The 22,892-nt window shown below is 44.6% G+C and overlaps 1 protein-coding gene across 11 annotated transcripts in view; it reads left to right on the top strand.

The window, feature by feature from the left end:
* Positions 1 to 22,892, top strand: part of Septin11 (septin 11) — an 85,134-nt gene that overhangs the window by 37,630 nt on the left and 24,612 nt on the right. For all 11 annotated transcript variants that reach the window (XR_013107867.1, XR_013107868.1, XM_076926469.1 and 8 more), the window contains exons 2-3: positions 8,062 to 8,176; positions 16,728 to 16,923. Coding sequence is in view for 9 of the 11 variants with exons in the window: in XM_076926469.1 (XP_076782584.1) it covers positions 8,062 to 8,176; positions 16,728 to 16,923 (311 nt within the window). In the remaining 2 variants the exon portion in view is untranslated. The remainder of the gene's footprint in view (positions 1 to 8,061; positions 8,177 to 16,727; positions 16,924 to 22,892) is intronic.

Here is a 22,892-nt window from a genome sequence, read left to right as displayed (position 1 = left end):
TTTCTAATTGGCATCTGAAAAATCCAATTTTGGATACAATGAAGATAAATGCTAGCTAGCCCCAGCCAGAGCAGCTGGGTCTTAGGAAAGGTGAGTATTCATCCTTTTAGTTGAAGGTAGGCTGTACAGAAGGCAGAAGAAGCTAGAGGCTAGTGTGGTGTTCGGCTTTAGTAGCAACCAATCTGACCTCCTAACCAGCCTCTGTGTGGTGGTGAAACCACAGCCCAAGGTGTTGGTTCTCCCAAAGCTCCGCTTCCCGTTCCCGCTTCCTTGGCTCTGTGCTGTGGAAGGAAGCTGGTTGTACCAAGTTCTTATCTGAGAACTGCTGCACTAGAGGCAGGCTTCAGTGCACTCTAGTTGGAGAGGGTTAGGGAAAGGTGACACCTGAAAGTGCTTGGCTTTTTAGATGTAGAAATAGGAACTAGCTGGTAGATTGGCAGCACTGATGTCAGTGGGAGAGCCAGTTAGGAAGAGTGTGGCAAAAAAGCAAGGCAATGTGAGGCAGAAATGCTAGAGCTATTACATCTGGCCACAGAGGGAACAGCTTGGTAGGGAGTACTCAAAAAGCCCTCACTGACCAAGTCAGAGCATAATGGGAGTTTTGAAAGGGTCCGAATGTGGACTCTTTTTTTTTTTTTTTTTTTTTTTTTTTAAAAGAAGACCTATAGCTTTGTGCAGATTTTTTATCAGATGCATCCCCTCCTACTGCCAAGATCTAGAAAAACATAATTAGTTCCTTTCCTGGAAATTTTTTAAAGGAAAAAGTTACTTAGAAGCAGCACTTGGAATCGGGATGCTGGGCGGAGCTATCTAGGGTGCCCCTGGGGCTATTTATGGCTGAACCTACATGCTGCTCTGTGACCCAGGAGCTGGCCCTGGACACCCCTTTTCTCAGTCCCAGATCTAGTTGGGCAAGGAAGAGAAACTAACATCATTTTCTTCCCAACTTCCCCTCTTCTCTCAGGCTCTGTTCTGCTTTGTGTATGTGGAACAGTTTCCCTGGGGATTTTCTTGGCTCCAGTCTTTGAATTTCATGATATAGATGACAAGCAGACTTGCAAGAGTTGTCCAAATCATCCTTAAAATATGTGACCCTCACTGGTAATGAAATGCTTGAGAGGTTTCATATTCTGAAAGTTATCCCAGCAATGTCTCGTCCTGAAAGGATTCCGTGTGGGCTTCATAGCTGTGGTATGGGTCTGTAGTTCACATTCTGCCTTTCCCTTTCGTTTGGGAATGAGGGCAGTTCCCGTCTTCACAGCAATCTTAGTTTTGTAAGAGAGTCTGAGACCAATTCAGTTCTCTCTAGATTATAGTTGGGAAGGGTATGTGTTTACTGAAATGATCAATTAGAATGCTTGTGGGGTAGTTTGTGGGGTCAGGATTTCTTCAGGTACTGGGAGGGGGCTTAGTCGGATTTTGCGTTAGAGTCTGCATTTTCTCTTCAGCCTGGTGTCCTCTGTACTGCTGAAACAGGAAGTCCAACAGAAACTCTCTAAAAAACAGCATCCCTCCTCTTCCCAACTGGAATGGCTTTCCGGGGAGGAGAGATAGCAGAAGGGATGTGCCCTACAAACCTACTCTTTCCATTCACGCCGACCTATGGGCCCCTCTGTGCCTCATTCATCAAACCGCTGCCCAGAGAGACTCCCAGTTTTCACTGGATAGCCTGAAATATATAGCCTGCATTTGGCTCCTTTAGAGTTAACCGCTTGGTTAGTATTCAGAAATACTTGGGTATTTGTACGTGGTTCTGCATATGGAAGGTAGGCTGGCGAGTCTACTTGCAGTCTGAGGAATTACATGAGTTACAAAGTTGCAAAGCATCAGTTACTTTCAACTTTTTGACTGACAAGGGGTTCCCCACTGCCCCTGCACTGCTCCACAGTTCCAGGTGTTGTTTTCTTACCAGCAGATCCGTGGCTCTTAGCAACAGCTGTGCACACAATAGGACTCAGTGTGTTGTACCTTTGTGGCTGTTCAGGTGGCTTCTGCTCACTTAACACATTCCACAGGGTGGGAGCGCTTTGCACTTTTACTTAGTGTTTAGCACACATTACTCCTCAGTGTAAATAACACAAGGTAAACAAAAACCTCAGTAAAGATTCACTTTGATCCCTGACAACAGATAGGAGCTACTGGGATCCTTTTCAAAACTTTTGTGAAAGTCGGAAGACAGGGAACGTTAGAATGGACGAGTACAGCAGGACAGTTGTAAAGAGTGAGGAGGGAACGTTCTTTCCCCTTCCTCCCCATTCATCCCCTTTCTTCCTCTTCCTCCACCGTGCCTGGGATCTAACTAAGCACTTTTGACTAAGTGATAATTATTGCAGGTTCAGCAACACACACACACACACACACACACTACACACACACACACCCCACACACATCACACACACCCCCCTACACACACACACACACCCCCCCCACACCACACACATCTCACACACACACACACACCACACACATCACACACACACACACACCCACACCCCCCCCCCACACCCCACACACATCACACACACACATCCCCCCACACACACACACCACACACATCACACACACACACACCACACACACATCACACACACACATCCCCCCCACCCACCCACACCCCACACACATCACACACACACACACACACACACACACACACACACACCTCTATTGGTTTGTAGTTTTTAGGATGACTGATAGACTCTCCAACTGCCATCTCCTGTAAAGAAGCTGTCTGGATCTGGCAATCAGAGCCTGGAGCATCTCCTTTGTAGCCATTCCTTAAGCAAGTAACAAGTGGTGGGCTCAGGCATCTCTGATTTCCAGACAAAAGAAACCTTAGAGTTGGTAAAAGGACCAGAGACTTGACTTAGAGGGGTCTTTGGCTAAATCACATCACTTTACCAATGAAAAACAAATTAAGCCTCGAGATTAAACATCTTGTATCACTAAGGTTTACTGTGCACAAACCAAGGTTATGAGAAGAATGAAATAACTACGTCTTGTACACAAAATCTCCAACACTCATCTGCACACATATTTCATATATTTCATATATATGTCAAATAAAAAATATATGTAAGAGGAGGAAACCTTTCTTGACCTTAAAGGTAAAAATTATCTTGCTTTCATAATTCTAATTTGTTTTAATGATAACAAAACATTACCATGGCAACACACTCTCTTGCTTCTGCCTCCTGATAAGAATCAGAGGGTGTAGGCTACTTTACTAACCGAATCTGATGCTGAACAGTTTGTTTTTTAAAGTAAAATAAGTGGGTATCGCTTGAACTGTGGAGAATAGAGTCCATGTGGGTGCATCGACCTTGTTAATTCTGAGAGTCTGGCATGGGCTGGAATAGAAGCCAGAGTGACGGAGAGGAGTGCAGAATGGTTTCCAGCCTTGAGGCCTGCTGATGCTCATGGTGGTTCTGCATTCTCTGTTCCTCCACCTCTGAAGGTGGATTGTTCTCTGCAGCGGAGCCCTCAGGTTTGCTCCTACCTTCTGTCGTTCACTCTGCCCTCCTCACGGCAGGTTTTGATTTATTGTTTTGTCCAAGAGCGTTGCGGATCAGTTTCCCCTTCCGTGTCTCGCAGCAGTCATGGAACTAATTCATTTCAGATTTTACAATAGGAGCTGTCCCATCCTCCCTCCTCACTTGGGGAAAGGAAACTCACTGCATTTTTATTGGTGACAGAACAAAGACAGAAAGCAAGTAGGAAACAAATCGGGGATTCAAACCCAGGTCTGTCTGCTCTGGCCTTTCTGTCCTCTTCTGCTTAAGTACGATGTTGACCTGCAGAACACAGTTTAGAGAGCCGTTTAGAACTGGGTGTTGACACACATTCTTATATAAGCTGTCTTATGATTGTCTCGGTAGTGAAGTCAGCTGGGAAATTTTTAAAAACTTTCAGAGTATGAACTTCAGGGTGTACATTCATTGCCAAGAGACCTCTTGGACACAGGTAGCTTTCACCTAGAAATATCCCTGCAAGCTGCACCCTTGTTTCAGTAATGTATCCAGGGGAGCTCCAGTGGTGCCCCAAATTTCAATAGCCAAAAGCTTCTTCCCTCTTTCCCACGTCTCTCTGTTAAGATGGTATATATCACTTTTATCCTCGGTGGTGTTACATTTAGTATGACCCGTCTTTACTACTACACTGTAAAACTTCTTAGGGTTGGAAAGAATGTTTAACAATGGGTAACAGAAACAACACACTTCTACTTTAGTGACATTAGTAGGCTTTTTAGGGGAACAAGTAATTATCCCCAAGAAAAGAGAAAAAGGAAACAGTCAGAATAAAACTGGCTATCATGTTCCATCAGGTTCGGGCATAGCTCCATTCAAGATGCAGTGGGCTGTGGGATTGGTTCAGTAAGAAGCCTTCAGCAGATAGATTAGCAAGGGGGGCATTACACCAATTAAGGCTTCTGGTCACTTACTTAGTGGCTTCATGTTGCTACTTTTGTTTCCAAAATGGTTAAAACTAAGCCTCCTATTACAGACTTCAAGTGCCATGGCTGCAGAAATCAAAGTGTGTCGGCATTGCCAGGGCAGTGAAAATACAGCAGGAGCTCACTGCCCATTCTGAGTCTCAATTTCCGACCTTTACTATTGCCAAAGACCTAGTGTTTTAGAGGCTTTGTTTTTGTCTCAGCAGATTGGACGTCTATAGTAGCTGAAGCCACAGTGTCCAGGGCTACCTGGCAGCATCATAGATCATTCCACACTAGCGCAGGCTAAGTACATGGTCTTTGGCTCTAAATGCTAACTCCTTGTCTTCCTTCAAATTTCTGCCCCCTCAGCCGTAGGTAAATGACTAACCTCCGTGCCTCTGTTTCCTTATTAATAAGTTGAACTTGGGTGATTGCAGCTACTTCATGCAGTCATTAAGAAAATAGCATTAGTTTGCTTCTGTTTGGGGTACTTCCAGAACGTTAGCCACCACGAGGTGTTAAGAGGTTTCTTTTTGTTGGAAAGGGGGATGTTTATTCAGCATTCCCCAAGATTTCATTATGAAGATACATTAGGTAGGAATGTTTCAGCGGAGACCGTAAGGTGTAGCCATTGGATACAAGACCCTTGCAGACCACAGGAAATAGGATTCACCGTTGTCCAGCAGGATGATACCTGGGTCTGTCTCAGGCTCGGAAGGTGACTCAGCGAGGTGTCAAGTGCTTCCAGGTGACAAGTAGAAGATCCAGGAAGAATGGTGATTTGGACAGCCTCAAGATAACATGGAGTTTGGAGGGAACCTCTGGGCACTGAGACTCCTCTAGCATCAGGGTAGAGAAGAAATGGGTATCGTCAAGCCCCAGAAGGTGGGGTGGAGGTGTGGTTGGGGCTGAGAGAGGAAGCGGGGAGTGTTGGTAAGACTTAAGAATTGAGATGGGAGTAGAGGTTTAAGGTGAGTGTCACGAGGGGGGGGAGGGGCAGGGGGAGGGGGAGGGACTTCACTTCAGTTGTAGGAGTCACCAGGTAAGCCTCTTAGCTGGTCTTTCAGTCCCTCCACTGTTTCCAGTTCTTAAGCTGGGTGAAGAACTTCCTGTTTCCTCTTCGCCCACCACACAGTGATAGCTGCCGCTCCTTTTAAACACTGGGGAGAATTTGGCTTAATTTATAAAATTCAAAGATGTATTTAAAAATCTTAGATATTTCATCAGACAATCTAAGGACAAAGAATACAGCATTAAATTTCAAAAATTTGAAGACCAAACTGTTTGATGGCCTGACATTTTGTGTATGGTTTTCAATGGGTATAAAAATACCCGGTGGGTGTGTGGGTGGCTTCTCATGGTTTGGATAACGGTGAGAATATGAGAGGCTGAGCTTTGGGCTCTGGGATGAGAGCTATAATTACTAACCGATGCCTTCCTGGGATTGGTTTATGGGTGGATGTTGGGTATTTGGAAATCCAGCAAGCCAGGATCCGAAGCATCAATCCCTACCTTTCCCCTGAAAGTTAAAATTGTGATTGGCCACAGTAGGAGCATAGGCTTTGGTCTTTCCCAGCCTTTTCTCTGCTGCATGACCATTCACATGTGTGACAGAACAGAAGTGAAGGCTGGTGTGCCGGATTCTCTAAGCCTAGTGCCCAGTAGCCACCACACAGCTGCTATGGAAACATTTCTAAATATAATCTAGGGCTGGCTTCATATGCTCCTCCCCCACGACTTGGTGGATGTGGTAAACACCCTAAAAATACCTATGGTCTGAACTTTTGAGGTATTTGAAAGGAAGGGGCAGGCACGCATCTGGGGATGGAAGTCCGGCACTACTGGAAGGCTCCCTCATCCCCCAGGACCATTGCCCCTGGGCCTGTGTGTGCAGCCTGTGTGTGAGGGAAGCTGTGGCCCATGTTGTTCCTCTTAAGGCTAAGTGCTTGCTCTCCAGTCTTGTATTTACTGTTGGCAGGTTTCAAGGAAACTATTCATAGAATGGACATCTGTTCTCTGTCCCATTGACTTCAAACCTGCAGCTGCCACCACACAGGCAAAGGGTTGAGTTTTTGCTTTATTTCATAAAATCAGAATTTTAGAGGTGGTATGTAGTCTAGTATTCAGAAACCCATTAAAATCTGTCAGTTCTAGTGTCTGTGCCCATGTAGTAACCATAGGAATTTGAGAATGGAGCCAGCTTGGGTTATTAAGTCATACTTATAACCCCACAACACAAAAATAGGAGAATTAAAAAAAGATCTTTTAAAATCATAGACTTAAGTTATTATTCACACCGTTTTTTTTTGTTTGTTTTTGTGTTTTGTTTTTTTCCTTAAAAAACAGAACTGTGAGGCTAGGGAGTAGCTTATTTGGTAAAGTGTCTGTTGCACAAACATGAGGGCCTGAGTTCAGAATCTCAGCACTGCTGTAAAAATTCCAGCTGTGGTTCTGTGACCTGGTTAACAGTAGTGCTGGGCACAGAGACAGCTGGATCCCTGAAGTTCATTTGTCAGACAGCCCAGCCTATTTAAGCTCCAGGTTTAATGAGAAACACTGTCTCAAAAAATAATGTAGGGAGTGATTGAGGAAGCCAATCAAAACAGACCCCAGGCCTCCACACACATTCGCATACACATGAACGTACATCCCCAAGTAGACATAACACATACCCACACATGCATGCATATGAATATGCCCATGCACTCATGCATACATGCATGCAGAGACAATGAGGTTTGTTTCTTCGTCTACATTTAGTATTAGAATATCAAGTCTGCTGGTGACAGCCATAGCCAGAATAACAGCAATCTTGTCTCCCAGAAGGCTTTCCATGCTTGACTTCCTGACTTGGAAAAGCATAACTAGGTACTGTCATTGATTGACACAGGTGACTTCTGTCTCTCAGGAAGGAAAAGCTTCACAGTTGATCTCTAGTGCGCATGAGATGTGCTCAAACTTGTGTTAATGGTCAGCACCGTCATCTAAGACAGATGAGTCAACTCCAGTGCCTGACTGTGCTCCCCTAACATCCGCCCCTCCCCCTCCCCCTCCCCCCCACCAGTCTCCACCAGTCCACCCTGAGGAAGTCCTGTATGTGCAGAGCCTTCGTGAAGAAGTGCCACTAAGCCTGGACAGGAAATGAAGAGATGGACCTCCTTTGTGTGTCGAGAAGTTTTAAATACACTGCCTTATGCTGGTTATAACAATGTTCCTTAATTGTAGCCTTCTGAATCCTCCATTGTGAGCACCTGAGAGCCCCGGTTGTGTTCTGGAACAATGTTTGTCTGCCTGTGTAGAAAATAAATGGGATGTTTTTCTTGAATGATAGAAGCTATTATATTTTTAGTTTTTTTTTTTTTTTTTAAGTGTCACCTAAGTGCATATTTGAACTAGTTACTTCTAAGTTCCTATTTCCTGGAACTGTACCCTTAATGCAAAGAATGAGGTCCCTGGGGAGGGAGTTTGCTTTTGGAGGGAGGCTGGAGGAGGAGGAGGTGCTGGTAGTGAGGAAGCCCGGGAAGGCTTGGACTCCAGGGCAAGTCTGAATGTCACAAGCATCTCGGAAATAACGGTGAGTGATGCAGTTCATGCTCCCTCAAGTATTTCTTCTCTTCAATTCCAGAATGAAGAGCTGCGAAACTTATCACTTTCTGGCCATGTTGGATTTGACAGTCTGCCGGACCAGCTGGTCAACAAATCCACTTCTCAAGGATTCTGTTTCAACATCCTGTGCGTGGGTAAGTGGTCCTGGCACCTGTTGCACAGAAGGGGACAGTGATGGCTCTAGGAAGGAGGATGTTAGTTTACTACCTTTACGTCCAGTGGAGCAAGCTAATAATCATGGCTCTCCCTGGGAGGCGCCATCGTGAAGGGTCGAGTTATATTTATTTAATAAACGCTTTGTAGTTTTGTGGTACTATTCAAATTGTCCTAATTTCTGTTATGTGGTCACGCATGCAACTGGACAGTCTTACACTGTCATGAAAACATTTATCTTAATTTTTCAGGAAGAGGAGGAGCTGGACTCTAACTAGACTATAGGAAATTGAAGGAACTCAGGTATATACTGAAAAAGCATCCAAAAGCTTTTAAGCCCATGGTTTTCAACCTGTGAATCATGACTCCTTGGGGGGTGGGGTGGGGGGGGATCTGACCCTTTTACAGTGGTCACCTAAGATCATTAGAAATATCAGATATTTAATGTGATTCATAACAGTAGCAAAATTACAATTGTAAAGTAGCAACAAAAATAGTTTTATGGTTGGGAGTGTCACCACATCTTGAGGAACTGTGTTAAAGGTTGCAGCCTTAGGAAGGTTGAGAACTGTTGCTTTAAGCAGTGTGTTCCTAGAGTCTCTGATCTCTTACTGTAAATGTAACCTCCCCAGAAGCCTTCTAAAGACTTATCAAATCAGTAAGAGTTAAAATGACTTTTGGCACTTCAGTAAGCCTTTGCTCTCAGGACAGAAACAAAATCTAGGGTTCTATCTGACCTGCTGTTCTTAAATTGGGATCTAAATTAACTTTGTTTTATTCCTCGTAGACAAAAGATAAAATTTAAAGAGATCTGATTTGCACCCTCCGTGTGTGTCTTATTCACGAGGCCCTCCTCCCAGCGACCCGCTGTAACCCAGGTCACCTCTGGCCTGGGGGGCTTCCTTCCTTCTCTCTAGCTATATTCTTCTTAAATTAAGAAGGGAAAGGTAGAAAAGGGATGACACGCAACAAAATCAAAATAATAAATCTGTTATTTTGATTAAAAAGTATTCCTTAAATCCCCATTGCATTGCAGAGCAGTGAGCTGGCCTGCAGTGGTGTTTTGTTGCCACAGGCTCTTGGTGTATTCTTCAAGGCAACTCTGAGACACAGTGAAGCATTTCACTGTGTGACACCTCCCCATTTCCCCTACCCTTCCCTGTCCCCCACCCCTCACTCCCAGTCTAAACCCAACAGAGTGCGTTAGACTGACTTCTCTCATCTAAGTGAAACAATAAAACCAGGTTTACCCTCAGCATGAGAAGCACATCGAGGGGCGGGCAGGGAGCAGGTGTCTTTCTTCTTCAGGAGACTGTCGCTTGTAGCTGGTGTGCAGGATGTATGGAAGTCGGTAGTGTAGAATGTGACAATCCGCCAGCAGTCTGGGCCAGCTTGTTTTCTGGCACTATGTTTTAAGCCTTGGAAAGGAGAATGGCAGGAAAGACCTGGCCAAAGTAGCCCACTTTGAGCCCCCCGGTCTCCCTGTGTACAAGCCTGCGGATATGGAACAGGGCCCTCCTGAGTTACAGTTGGTTCTACAGAATTGTACTTTGGTACTTGCTTATTTCAAAGTGTAGCAATTTGCTGATTTTGAATTGAAAAGTGTACTAAATCATAACTCTGGGTCAGTTACTATTCTGACTTCTCTTCCAAGCTTCCCTGGCTCCTTTTCCAAAATCGGCTTCATGAATTGATCTGAAAGTTGCGCTTTGTCTCCTTTACCCTGGTGGAGAATTATCCTGTGGGACAGGGCTTCCTGATGGGTAAGCTCTAACTAGGTACATGCGTGCATGGGTCTGTGACTGACCTCTCATGCTAAATAGCACAGCTTTGATGTAGGTTGGATCTTCTTATATTAATGGTCTCCTGTTAGATTTAGAGAAAGCTTCTGCCACGCTCCCTCTCCTGGATCAGTAGTAGTAAGTACCTGATTCATATCTGGGCAGTTTGTGCAGCATTTCAAAGTAGTTAACATAACACGGGCTTATTATTGAAAAGTTACGAACCTCACACCTGAATTTGTTACTCACAGATAACCCCAGGATGCTTCTAGAATGCTTTCCACCTCTTTTTCTATTAAGAAATTAAGACTGGTGGCTTGTAGCACAACCAGTGTATTACCTTCCAGTTGTGTAGGCAGAACTCAGCATGGGTCTGTAGGTGGCATCACTTACAGGAACCTAAGGGAGAATGAATCCCTTACTATTTGTACTTGCAGAGGATGCCTGCACCCTTAGCTCCTGACCCTTTCCCTCATCTTCAGTGCAACCAAAGCCTTTCTTTGATTATTGTTCTCACACGGGGAGCTCTTTTTCACAGAGAATGGAGAAATCCAATTTAAATGTAGCTAGGATTGCCTTCCCCCCAGTATAGGCTCAGAGAATAACACATTAAATAATACAGTTAAGAACAACTGGCTGCAGCTGCAGAGATGGCTCAGCCGTTAAGAGCAGTGGCTATGCTTCCAAAGGACCCCGGGTTCAATTCCCAGCACTCAGATAACAGCTCACAGCCATCTGTAACTAACACTTGCACAGACACACATACAAGAAAAATACCAGTTCACGATCCAGGGCTGGAGACATGCTCAGTGAGTGAGCATACTTGTTATATAAGTGTGAGGGCCTGAGTTCAAATCTCTAGGATCTCTGTATAAGCTGGGTGCATCATGAAGGCTTCTGTAACCCCGGTGTACCTCCCTGAGATGGAGCTAGAGGCAGGACCTTGGGGGGCAGCTAGTCTGTCATACACAGTCAGAAAACAAGAGACCCTATCTCAAATGGAGTGGAAAGACCAAGGCTTTTATACCCGGGTGCTCTCACGTACACACACAGATGTATGTATACACATACATTGTGTATATACACACACACACACACACAGAGCTGGTTCCTGGGATGGAAGCATATGTTCAGAACACTATCTACTTCCTGATGTTGCTTACCTCTGCTGGCTTATTTGTGTTTGGACACTTTCTTTCCAGCATCTGGCCTCCAGCAATTACTAGCAGGGAAAGAACAAGCCATTCTCTGACACAGACCACTGAATACCACAGATTTTTCTGACCGTGGTTCCCATTCCTCCTTCCTGGGAGCGGAGGTCAGTGTACTCCAAAACACAAGTGTTTCCCTAAAGGAGAGAAGGCTTTATCAGAAGGGAGCTTGTGTGGGGCCCCATACACTGGACAGATAAGGACCCCTCGCAGGTGCATAGGTGTCTAGGGGTTTGATTTACACAAAGGACCCTGCTGTTTCTGGGCTTTAATACTTTTTGCTCTATAATAAATTCTGGATATACTTCCAAGATAGGGTATGTAATTCTGCAGATTTCTTTTGGAATCTCTACAGTTTGGCTGTGGTTTGAGGCTGTCCCTGAAGAGTTCATGTGTTGGGGACTTAGCCTTGGTGCCAGTCCTGAGGCATTGGGGGACTTTTAAGCATGGGCTGTCTGTGAGAAGAGCTTAGGTTTTGTCTTCAGAAGGGGTTAAAGTGGTTCTTCTGGGTCTCTGATTTTGATCTGAGAGGACAGTGATGGAGGTTTATTCTGGCCATCCCCCAGCCTCTGGCTTCTTGTCTGACCATGAGCTTTCTCATGTGTTTCTCGTACGTGTTATCAGATCTTACACATCTCCATTCTACCATTTCCCAGGAAAGGCCGGGAAAAGGTGAAAATGAGTGAAAGTCAAGTTGACCTCAGAACCAAAGGGGAAGCCCGGGTTAGAATCAGAACTCTAGGTCTGTTGCCAGACTTGTCTGCACAGTTATCATATTATATGCCAAACACAAGTTAAACGTTTAATGTGTGGCACTTTTATTAAGTAAGGAACAGAAATAATTACCTCAGACGAAACCCAACCAAGAAAATTTCGTATGGATATTTCAGAAAGAGGCAGTGGTCGATGTTGTAGTCAAAGTTTGGGAGCATTTCTGAATATAGTCAGCAGAGGCGACGGCACAGTGTCTCACATGGTCTTTTAAATCCTCTTGCAGGCTGGCGCCATGATGCCAAAGTATGTTTCATCAAAGACCAGTGTGTGAGGAGTAATGATATAGCTTTCAGCTGTCTGATCACCAGCATTGTCCAAGAATAAACTCTCCGCTCTTTATGGGAGGCCAGCAGACCCCTGTGCGCAGCTGTGTACCTTAAGTAGCCAGGTTTGGGACTTAGAGTGAATGGTCCAACTCAGGCTTCCCTCTGATCCATCTGAAGCTCTGGCTGGGGGCTAAAGTAAGCTGGAGAGTAAACAGATGGCTAGGAATACTTCCCTCCCCATCATTAGCGGGAGGCACAGAAACAGGAGCTGCAGAGAGCACTCTTACCAATGGCTTCAGATAGTGTTGCAGCTATGAGCTCAGGGAGATGAGTTGATAACAGACCATCAACACAAAGAACAGCCCACTGAAGTGGCAAATCTCAATCATATGATCAGCTACATGGCCATGTTGACTTTTTGTTTTGGCATTAACAAGTGCCTCCCCTGTGCCTGTTGCTTTGCTGTGAGCTTTGAAATGCTGCAGAGTTGGTGTCAGTCACTGATTTCCTGAAGGTGCCATTATGTATTTGGTGGGAGCTGGGACCTGTACCTAGTAGGTTTTTAGTTAATCACCATGCAAGCAAAACTCAGACATATCAAATAAAAATAAATCTTTTTTTTTTTTTTTTAAACAAAGGAGTGGGAAAAAGACATGTTTTTGCTTGGGGGAACGTCAAGGTCTAGACAAGGCCCTACAGTCAAAGTTCACCAGTGGTTCTCATCTTGTGGGCTGCAACCCCTTTGTGGGTTGCATATCATATTTTACATTACAATTTATAATTCATAATAGCAAAATTATAGTTATAAAGTAGCAGCAAGAATAATTTTCTGGTTGGACTCACCACCACATGAGGAACTGCACTAAAGGGTCACAGCATTAGGAAGGTTGAGAATCACTGGTTTAGACAGAAGATTCAAAAGCCAGTGCACTGAAAATCTCCTCTATGCTAGGCCTGGTGCTGTGGGCCTCTCAGCCTTACACGTGGGAGGCAGAGGCATAAGATCTCAAGTTTGAGGCTTACCTGAGCTACATTATGAGTTCAAGACCAGCCTAGGCTACAAAGCAAGCAAGCAAACAAAAGGGAGAGCCACGTATGGAGCACATGACTTGGGTCCCAGTACTCCAGGAGGCACAGGCTGGCAGATGTCTGTGAGTTCAAGGACAGCCAAGGCTGCACAGTGAGACCCTGTCTCAAAAATAAACAGAAGACAGCTGAAGAACAACACACGAAGGAGTTGGCACTTGTGTAGCCTAAACTGGACTCCAGACCTGCAAAGAAGACAAAACCCCCTTAGTTCCTTGGCCCCTTTTACTCCCAGCTTCCCAGTTTCCCACTGACCGCTTTTGGTGATTCACACCAGCTGCCAGCTGTGGAGCCGTGTCTAATTACAGCTCTCAAAAGCACAGACCTGGAAAGCAAAACACATGGAAATTTAGAAGAACATGTTTTTTTTTTTTTTTTTTTTTTTTTCCCCAACCAGTTGATTAACTCTGTACTATAAGTAGGGTCCAGAATGCTAATTGTTCACAGTTTCTACCTAATATAAATGATCATTAGGCACACCATGTCTTTTAAAAAAGATGACAAACGGTGCTCCCAATTCACAGGCGCTGAAGTAATTCCCAGCCAGTAAAAGGAAATGGTGATTTCAGTCTCAGGTAGCTTAGAGTCCTTGCCTTGTAAGTGCAGGTTTTATTGCTGTCCTTGGGGAAAGATGAGAGAGAAGTAGGTCACTCTCCTGACAGCCTTTGGTACAGTGGAAACTTCTGGGGGTGGGGGCCACTGCTTGCCTCTTGGCCAATGTCCTGCAAGTACAGTTTTCCGAGAACCAACTGGTCCCTGGGCAGTGCGTGCTTACAGTCACTGCTATCAGCTGCCTGCCTGCCTGCCAGAGTCCTAGTCTCCCAAGGGAGGACTCCTCTTTCTTACCTGTGTCCATCACACAGTAACTGTGTTTTGCTCATAGCTAATCTGTATGAATAGGAATCATGGCTGGGAAGGGCTGTTCTTTAAGAAGCAGACTGGCTTATATTATCTTTTTATACTGGTTTTGTGTGTGTATGTGTGAGAAAGAGAGGGAGGGAGGGGGAGAGAGAGAGAGAGAGAGAGAGAGAGAGAGAGAGAGAGAGAGAGAGAGAGAGACTGACTATATTCAGGAAAGTAAGAAAGCTCAAACTCAGTCTCAGATTCTCCCCACTCAGACGCAGAGCCGTCTGGAACAACACTCAGGTAATGTCTGAGGTTCAATATTACCTGAGATATTCAAGCTGGCATCCACCCTGGAAGCCCACACTCAATCCCCATACTCAAATGAGTTTCCAGTACCTTGCCTTTCATACTGATCTGTTCTCTCTCATATTTCCGGCTAATGCTTGGGCTCCACAGCTTCCTTGTGCTCACAACCTTTCCTCCATCATCATTTCAGCCCGTTTACTTCGCTCTGTACACTGTTCCTTCTTAGGCCATGACAGTGTGCCAATGGTCTCTCAGTCAGACAAGTTCTACGTGGATGGCTGTCCTGTGTAGCATCACCACAGCCAGGCCTCTGTGGTTGCCTTTGGGTCAGAGGCTAAGCTATAGGCCAGTTTCTGTAGAGACTCCCAAGGTCACAGGGGAGAAGGTGTGGTCTTGCCCATAAGAAGAATGGCCAAGCACCAGAAGAAGGGCAGGCACCTCGAGTGCCCCCTTCAACCAGAGTCGATTGGTATTTGGTTCTGTTCTAGACCAGATTCTACGATATGAGAGAACACCCTATCAACCTAGTTCATTGTTGTACTCTCTGAACTTGGCACAGAGCATTGTTCACAGTAGGCACTGGAAAAATACTGGCTGATTGAGGGCTGATGGGGGAGGAAACTCTATGATCTTCTTTATATCAGAGACACAGTGGGAAAGGTTAAAAGGTAAGAAAGATGTACTTGAACAATGTTTTATCGAAGAAACGAATTAATGTCTAAGTGGCCAGCCACATCAGATTGTTCATCAGAATGAGCTCAAACCCAGAAAGTTCCCTGTACCCTTTAGTTTGATGTGTTGAGAAGCAAGGATTACAATAATAAAAAGTTCTAATCACCCCTTTTTGTCCATTTTAAGAGAAAATTTCGGTAAGGCTGCAGGTTCTAGAATCCCTCCTTTCCCCTGGGGCTTTCACTGTCTGAAAAGTGATTGCCTCTTTCCTTCAGGACGACCAAGAACACTGTCAGGTCGGGGCCAGGATTTGCTGAAGGGGGCTGATATGTGTTGACACATTTAACTGAGTCTAGGAGGACATTTTGCTGATTACATCAGAAAGGAGCATTTTATGGAAACCAGGGTTGTGAGAGACTTATGCTTGGTCTTAAGCTGAAAGCTTAGAATCTTCAACGTATCCTGGCTTCATGTTTGAGCCTCCCTGTTTGATTGGTGTCCTTGTTTTGGCTTTGTGCATACGAGGAGCCCATATCTTGACTTGAAGTAGCACTGTGTCAATAAAGTCATCTCTTTAAGTCATGTTTAAAATACTGAAAATGTGGGCTGTGAAATTAAAAAACTAATAAGTGTTTGTTATCTTGACTTCAGCTCTGCAGAGGAGAGGGATGGAGTGGGGGGGGGGGGGGGCGCGAGAGGCAGAGAGACAGAGACAACGTAGAGGGTTTGTCAAAGATGCCTAGCCATAGCTGTAACAGAGAGTTGGAATGGATCTAAACACTAGGCCCATGTAAACGAGGTTAAAACCCTGGCTCTGCCATTTTACCTTGAGACTTTAAGCAAGATATTAGGAGCCTTAGTGCTGTGTCTGCCAAGAGCAGGAAACTCCAGTGCCTAGGGAGGAGGGTGCAGGGAGTATTAATGAGAAACTACGTTGAGCCTCCTATCTTGGGCCTGGCACAAAGTAAGCCCTTAGGAAGTTTAGTGGTTATTGTTATCAAAGTCTTGAAATATATAAATCTTTTTAAAAATTAAATCCACTAATGTATTTCTCTCTAAGTGTAATACACTTTACAGAATGATTTAGGAGAAAGAAAGATAGTTTTTATCTTTGTGGTATATACAAAGTGGCCATGGGCAGACTCACAGGTACTGGCTATCTAAGGGTTAAAAATGTCCACCCCTCCCCTTCCCCCCATACTAGGGATCAAACCCAGGGCCTTGTGTGTGTCAGGCATATGTTCTGCCAATGAACTGTATCTTCAGTTATTTCTTTTTAGTTTATATTTTGAGGCAGAGTCTCACTAAGTTGTTCAACATGTAACCCTCCTGCCACGGCCTCCTGAGTTGTGGGGAGAGCAAGCTTAAGTTCAAGCCCCCTTCTAATGCATAATTTCTGAGTTTAGAGGCCGTTCTAAGGAAGTGTTCCCTGGATCATCCAGAGAAAGAACTATGGGACTTACAGTGGAATTTCCGGTCATGTTGACCGGTCATGTTGTCATGTTGGTCATGTTGTCATGTTGCCTTTCCAGTCATGTTGCCCTCCCTGCCTTTTAACTTAGTTTTGAATTTTCTTTTGTGGTTTTATAGGTGAGACAGGTATTGGCAAATCCACATTGATGGACACTTTATTCAACACCAAATTTGAAAGTGACCCAGCCACTCACAATGAGCCAGGCGTCCGGTTAAAAGCCAGAAGTTACGAACTTCAGGAAAGCAATGTACGGCTGAAGTTAACTATTGTTGACACAGTGGGATTTGGAGACCAGATTAATAAAGATGACAGGTATGTCTTCACATTTTTGTAGCTATAGAAATGGGTTACAGCTGGGCGGTGGTGGCGCACGCCTTTAATCCCAGCACTTGGGAGGCAGAGGCAGGTGGATTTGTGAGTTCAAGGCCAGCCTGGTCTGCAGAGTGAATTATTAACAGGACAGCCAGGGCTACACAGAGAAACCCTGTCTTGAAAAACCAAAAAAAAAAAAAAAAAAAAAAAAAAAAAAAAATGTGTTAGGAGATAGGAAGGTCTATCTGAAGAACGCTGTATCCCAGGTAAATTCAAAGGCCTTGAAGACTTTGGGTGCAGAATTACCAAATGTACCAATTGTGTGTGAATAGCAACTAGGAAGGTTGGTTGAGCCTAATAAGGATGGATGGATTAAGATTTCCTCTACAGAGACAGGGTTACTTAATTATGTAATTTATGCTATAAAATCCTGTGTCTGTATGAAAAAATAACTCTTAATTAAAAGGTAAAATACCTTAAAAGCATTTTGGCACAGTGGTTTTTGAAGACAGATCGAGGCTGCCCGATGCCAGTGGATTCTTGTGTAATTATAAAATCTGGCTCAACTTCATCACATGAGCTGGAAGCTATATTGTAAAACACTACAGTTAGTTTTGATTTTGCAAAACACATAGCCCATTTATAAAGCCACATAAATGTGGGTCTTCACCGTGAATGGCTGTTTGCCTCTCCCTGAGGGAAAGCTGTTAATTCTTAAAGCTTGCCAGAGCGTAATGTGTATCTTAACTCTGCTCTCAGGGTCACACACCCTTGGTCGTCTCAAGGTCAGTGAACCCGTTCTTCAGTCTTTGGATGTTTTGACTGTTGAACATAGTCCATTTGTTCTCAAACTGTTATCTGAACCTCTGGTCCATAAGCCCTGCTTTAGTTTCCCTGTAGTCTAAGGGAAATGGGTCTTCTTATAGTTTGGCCAAGCCAAGGAGAGAAAACCTAGTTTCTACCACAATGCCTATGGCAGTCTTGTAGTTTATAGAAAACCGCAGGACCAAGGCTGGATCATGTAGAGTTTATGCTCCTTCTTGTGGTGGGAGGCAGACAGGAGGACTCAGCCCCCGGATACCTCCCTTGTCTTCATTAGTAGTCGACTGTCTTCATGCTCAGTCTGGAGGCCTACTAGACTTCCAGGAGTTATTCTCTTACAAAGAGATTTAAGAAGGTTAAAGCTATCTCAGGCTCAAAGATGGTTCTAGAGACCTTTTCGGATAATGACAGCATTATGGGACTTCCTCGTCCCTTGGAGTGATCAATAGGTAGAGATAAATTGCAGGATGTTTGCTTATCAACAGTGTGGGTGCTAGAATTTTCAAAATTCCTTTCCTCAAAATGGTGTGTGTGTTTCTGTAGTTGTATTCTCTAAGAGGAATTTCAAACTTTTTTAATGTAGGAATGTGTGCCATTTAGGTACATTTTAACAGTTCCTGTTAGATATACGCCCCACAGTTCATGGTGGAAATACCTAATTTATTCTGAGGTCTGTTTTATCTGTGGAGTACTTTAAACACTCTTAATTAAGTAGCCATTGTTGTCCTGTGATAAACAGGCAATAGTTACCTTTAGTGGAAAAGACTTTATTTGCATACAGTCAAAGTGGGGCCATCTGTACCTAGCTGGGCAGGGGACAATCAAGCTCTGACTGTCCTCTGACTTCCAGTGCCACGGTATGATGGGGAGGTTGCACCTGAAAGTCCTTTTAATGCCAAATGGAACAAATGAGAAATCCCCGGAGGACCTCCCCTCCCATCCCCCCCACCAGAAGAAGGGCACAGGTGCATTGTGGGAGCTGGAGACTGACAGGAGCTTCTGTTCCCTGCGCTTTCAAAGACTATGCACAGAGCAAAGCTTGTTTCTCAGCTCTTTGCTGGATAGATTTCTTCTGGGAGTTAGGGAATGTCATGTTTATGCATTCCCTGGCTGGATTTCTGGCTCCCCATGGGATTGAGAACCAGGCGCCATCTAACCTCTTGCTGCTGGAGCCTTCATTGCCTTTCCAGCTTCCAGTCATTGCCTCAGCCCTGCTCTTGGTTTTTTTTTTGTTTGCCTCACTCCTGACAGAGTTCTCAGGCTGGTGGGTTTTCACTGGCCAGCAACAAGCTGCAAACTAGCTGAACAAACACAGTGCAGATTCTCGTATCTGCATCTGGAGTCCTCTTCAAGAAATTATCTGACTCATTTGGGTCAAATAATAGTTTCCAAGGAGACTCAGAAGAGAGGAAGTGTGGTATTAACCTAACCTAGATACCAAATTTTTTTTTCCTCTTTAATTTCTTGACAACTCTTGCATAGCCTCTTTGAGTGGCTTTTAGAGCTCTAGACCTACGCCTCAAAGGGCATTGTTGGCAGTTGATGGTAAACTTGATTGTCTGATCTAAAAATAGTTGCTGGACAGTGTTTTCATTAGGATATTGGAAGTGGGATATGCATTTTTGCATCAGTGTGTAATCATATAGGAAGCCAGGATTATCTTTTTCTACTATGAGGCAAGCTTCTCTGCCATAAATTTGGTGCATCAAGAATGTCCCAGTGTGTTTATTGACTTAGGACATCTGGGCATTCTTGAGACGTTATCTGCCTCTGACCTGGCTAGCTGGAAAGAGACAGGAAGAGGGGTCTGGGAGAATTTCCTGTTGTGTTTAAGTCTTGTTTAAGGGCTTCCTTGCTTTTTCTGCCCTCATGGATGAGGGCAGGGAGCAAGGACCAGCCGAATCTTGCTGCCTAACTAAAAACAGAATAGTTTACTCCACCTTTGGGAGGTGCCATGAACCATAAAGGTCACCAGCCCGAAAATCTAGAGATAAGCCATTCCGCTGTGCAAGGATGACCAGAGAAGAAAATTGCTTTTCCCTGTAACTTTAAGCCGAACACATCTGGTTTCACTGTATGTTTTAATGCCAAGAAGTATATGAATAAAATGAGCAGTGATAAGGAATGCCCCTCCAAAGGAAGTTATGTTAAAACTGCTTTGTTCTTCCCAGCTCCTAGAGCCCAGAGAAGTTTGAATTGGCCGTACACAAAGTAACAGGGGTCCTTTCTTAGCCTTGAAAGTAACAGGCCGTAGTCAGGTGTAAGCTTTGTCTTTCTGGCTGACTGCAGAAGTGGAAGGGGTTGAGGGACCATGGAACTTGTTTCAAGGATACCGAGGGATGAAGAGACCGCTGGGTGTGGGGTGAAGAGCCAGCTGGCCGCTGGTTTCTCCAGAGGAAGCTGTTTCTTTATTTCTTTCCCATAATGAAACTTTAGCCTAAGGAAATAGGTTTCCAAGAGAACATGTCTTTTGTTTGTTTATAATGATGTAATTTCCTCTCTCCTTTTTTTTTTTTTTTTTTTTCTTTTAGGTCCTTTCTCTTCCTCCTTGTCTTTACTTAAATAAATTAAAAAAAAAAAAAAAAAAACCCGCATACCACTTTCCTTTTATTGATGGATATTTATTTTGCTAGTGATGTTGGCAGGGGGAGTTATATTTTTTATGCATGAGGCCTTCAAGTATGCTAGATGGAAGAGATTTTAGGCTTGCCTGTGAAGGGGAAGGGCTCCTCACGTTGAACTCGGGCTTCTGGCACCCACAGCCTGGGGATGACTAAGGTGGGGCTCTATAGAAGAGCAATTGGAAATATTTGACAAACTGTTGAGTGTGTTCATAGAGACTGGGTGGGTCTGCGGTAGAAAGCAGTGTGTCATCGAAGAAATGCTAAAGGAAACTCAGAATAAATGTGGGTTTCTGAGGAGACCACAGGGGAAGAAGAGAGGGTGTAGGTCTGGCAGGACCTTAGAAGAAGCAGCAAAGGAGGCCTGGGATACAAAGAAAACAAAGGACTCAAAACCCTGCCTCCCCTGAGCATGGACGCTCATTCAGGACAAGAGGCAAGAGAGGAAATCAGTGGAGAGCAGAAACGAACTTGGCCGCCCCTTAGAGGAGGCAGAGATAGCCCTGACTCAGAAACAAACAGGCAAGGGTACACTGGGAGTGGCTTTTCCTCCCCATGGGATAAGAAGTTGCCAGGGAGAGCTTAAACCCCCATCCTACCCCGAGGCTCACCCCCAGTGATTGGTGATCTGTGGATGGTGGATCACTTTCCCTACAGGGTGGGGGCTCAGCACTAGACTAGTAGGAACTGAAAAGGGTGTGGAGTCCTTGGGTCTCTCCCTCTTGTGTTTGTGATGTTATGAAATAGCTCTATAGCACACCTTTTACATCTCCTAGATCATTCACTGGTCACTGTTGCTCTCTGACTTAAAAAAAAAAAGTATTTATTCTTGTAGGTCAGGCTTGTCTGGAACATGTGTAGCTGAGGCTGGCCCTGTACACTTGATCTTCTTTCTCCCTGCCTCCCAGTACTGGGATTAGAAGTGTGTATCAGGATCTATTTACCGCATTGTATTTGCACATGGCTTCTTCATGGAGAAACTGAAGCACAGAAAGATTTTCGCTCCTGTCCCAAGGCCATGGAGCTGGTTCCGTAGTGACTAGGATGCTTACTTTGGGTCTCAGGCACTTTAGCCTAAATCCATGATTCTCCTATACAATTAACCCAAAATAACAAGCACGAGTATTGTTACGTAATTTGTGTCTATATTTCAAGATTGGGAAACAAAAGAGAATCTTATCAGTTGCTATCTATTGCATGAGAATTCTGCAATTCTAATTTTAATTTTGAGACATAGTCCACCTTTTTTAAAAAAATACCTGTAGAGTGACTGTTCACATTCCACAGGTGGGTAATGATCACACCATGGAAGGACAAACCAATTAGCAGTTGTTTAGTAGCTCTGTGTAGGAATACATGATTGTGGTCCCAGCTTGGGAACTGAGGCAGGAATGCCACAAGTTCGAGGCCGGCTACACATCAGGAGTCTGCCTTAAAACACCTAAGCAAGGGGCTGGGGTGATAGCACATTCTACATTAAACCATGCATCAAAGACCAAGTGTGGGGGTGCAAGCCTCTAATTCCAGCTCTGAGGAGGCAGAGGCTGGAGGATCCCAGGCCTCAGTGGCCAGCTAACCTGGCCTACTGGCAAGTCCCAAACCAGCAGGAGATTCTGTCATAAAAAGCAAAAAAGGAAATGACTCTTGAGGGACAATGTCTGAGGTTGACCTCTAGCCTCACAGACAAGCAGCGACACGTCAACACACAATCATGTCTGTCCTGTTTCATTGTGTGTCGTGTCCCCCCCCACCCTCCCCTGCCCCAAACAATACAAAACCAGTTTGCTGATTCAGTTTTAGTCTTGATATGACTCTGTTCTCTGCCACTCTCCTCAGGACATCTACTCTCAGCCTTATTGCAAGGATTTGTAATGCCCTATTGGGGCTTTCAGTTGATTTATGTATGGCTCTGAGATCTGGGTATTCAAAGACATATTTTCATTCAACTGAATTGTTCACCAGGGAGTACTTTTGGGGAGAAGTAGTGCCTTGTGTTTCTAATGTCTTTCTCTTTGCTGCTAAAATGAAGCCCCTGCGATCGGGTCCCTTGGAGACTGAAAGGTTAATACCGTCTCCTACTATAAGCACCACACTGCTTATTTCCTGGAGCATGTGTTTCTGATAGCTGTTGCTGGTTTTCATAGCCAGTTAATAGAGTCATACATAGTTATCCAAAACAGAGTTGGCTATGACTTGGTGAGGAGAAGAGAAGGAGAAAGGGGAGGGGGGGCGGGGCACACAGTTTACTGTTAAAGGACAAAATGACTTATATTGGAAAGAATCTTAAAGCACAGTTGTGCAGGATTTTCAGTGTCTTGATGAACTTACGGAAGTGTAGAGAGCTCATCCTTCGAGCCTCTGGGGGGATGTGCCAAGAACTAGGGAAAGCTCCTGGGGCAGCAATGCCCCATTCCAAAATTACAAACTGATTTCATTCTGTACACCATTGCCAAGCAGGCATTAGAAACTGTCAGAATCACTTTACTGAGATCCATGATTCTTAGAGGTTCTAGCTAAAGGACATTG

Source organism: Arvicanthis niloticus, chromosome 27 (assembly GCF_011762505.2).
Source record: "Arvicanthis niloticus isolate mArvNil1 chromosome 27, mArvNil1.pat.X, whole genome shotgun sequence".
In the NCBI taxonomy this organism is placed as follows: domain Eukaryota; kingdom Metazoa; phylum Chordata; class Mammalia; order Rodentia; family Muridae; genus Arvicanthis; species Arvicanthis niloticus.
The sequence above is the reverse complement of the archived record's forward strand: the minus strand, read 5'-3'. Positions and strand labels throughout refer to the sequence as shown.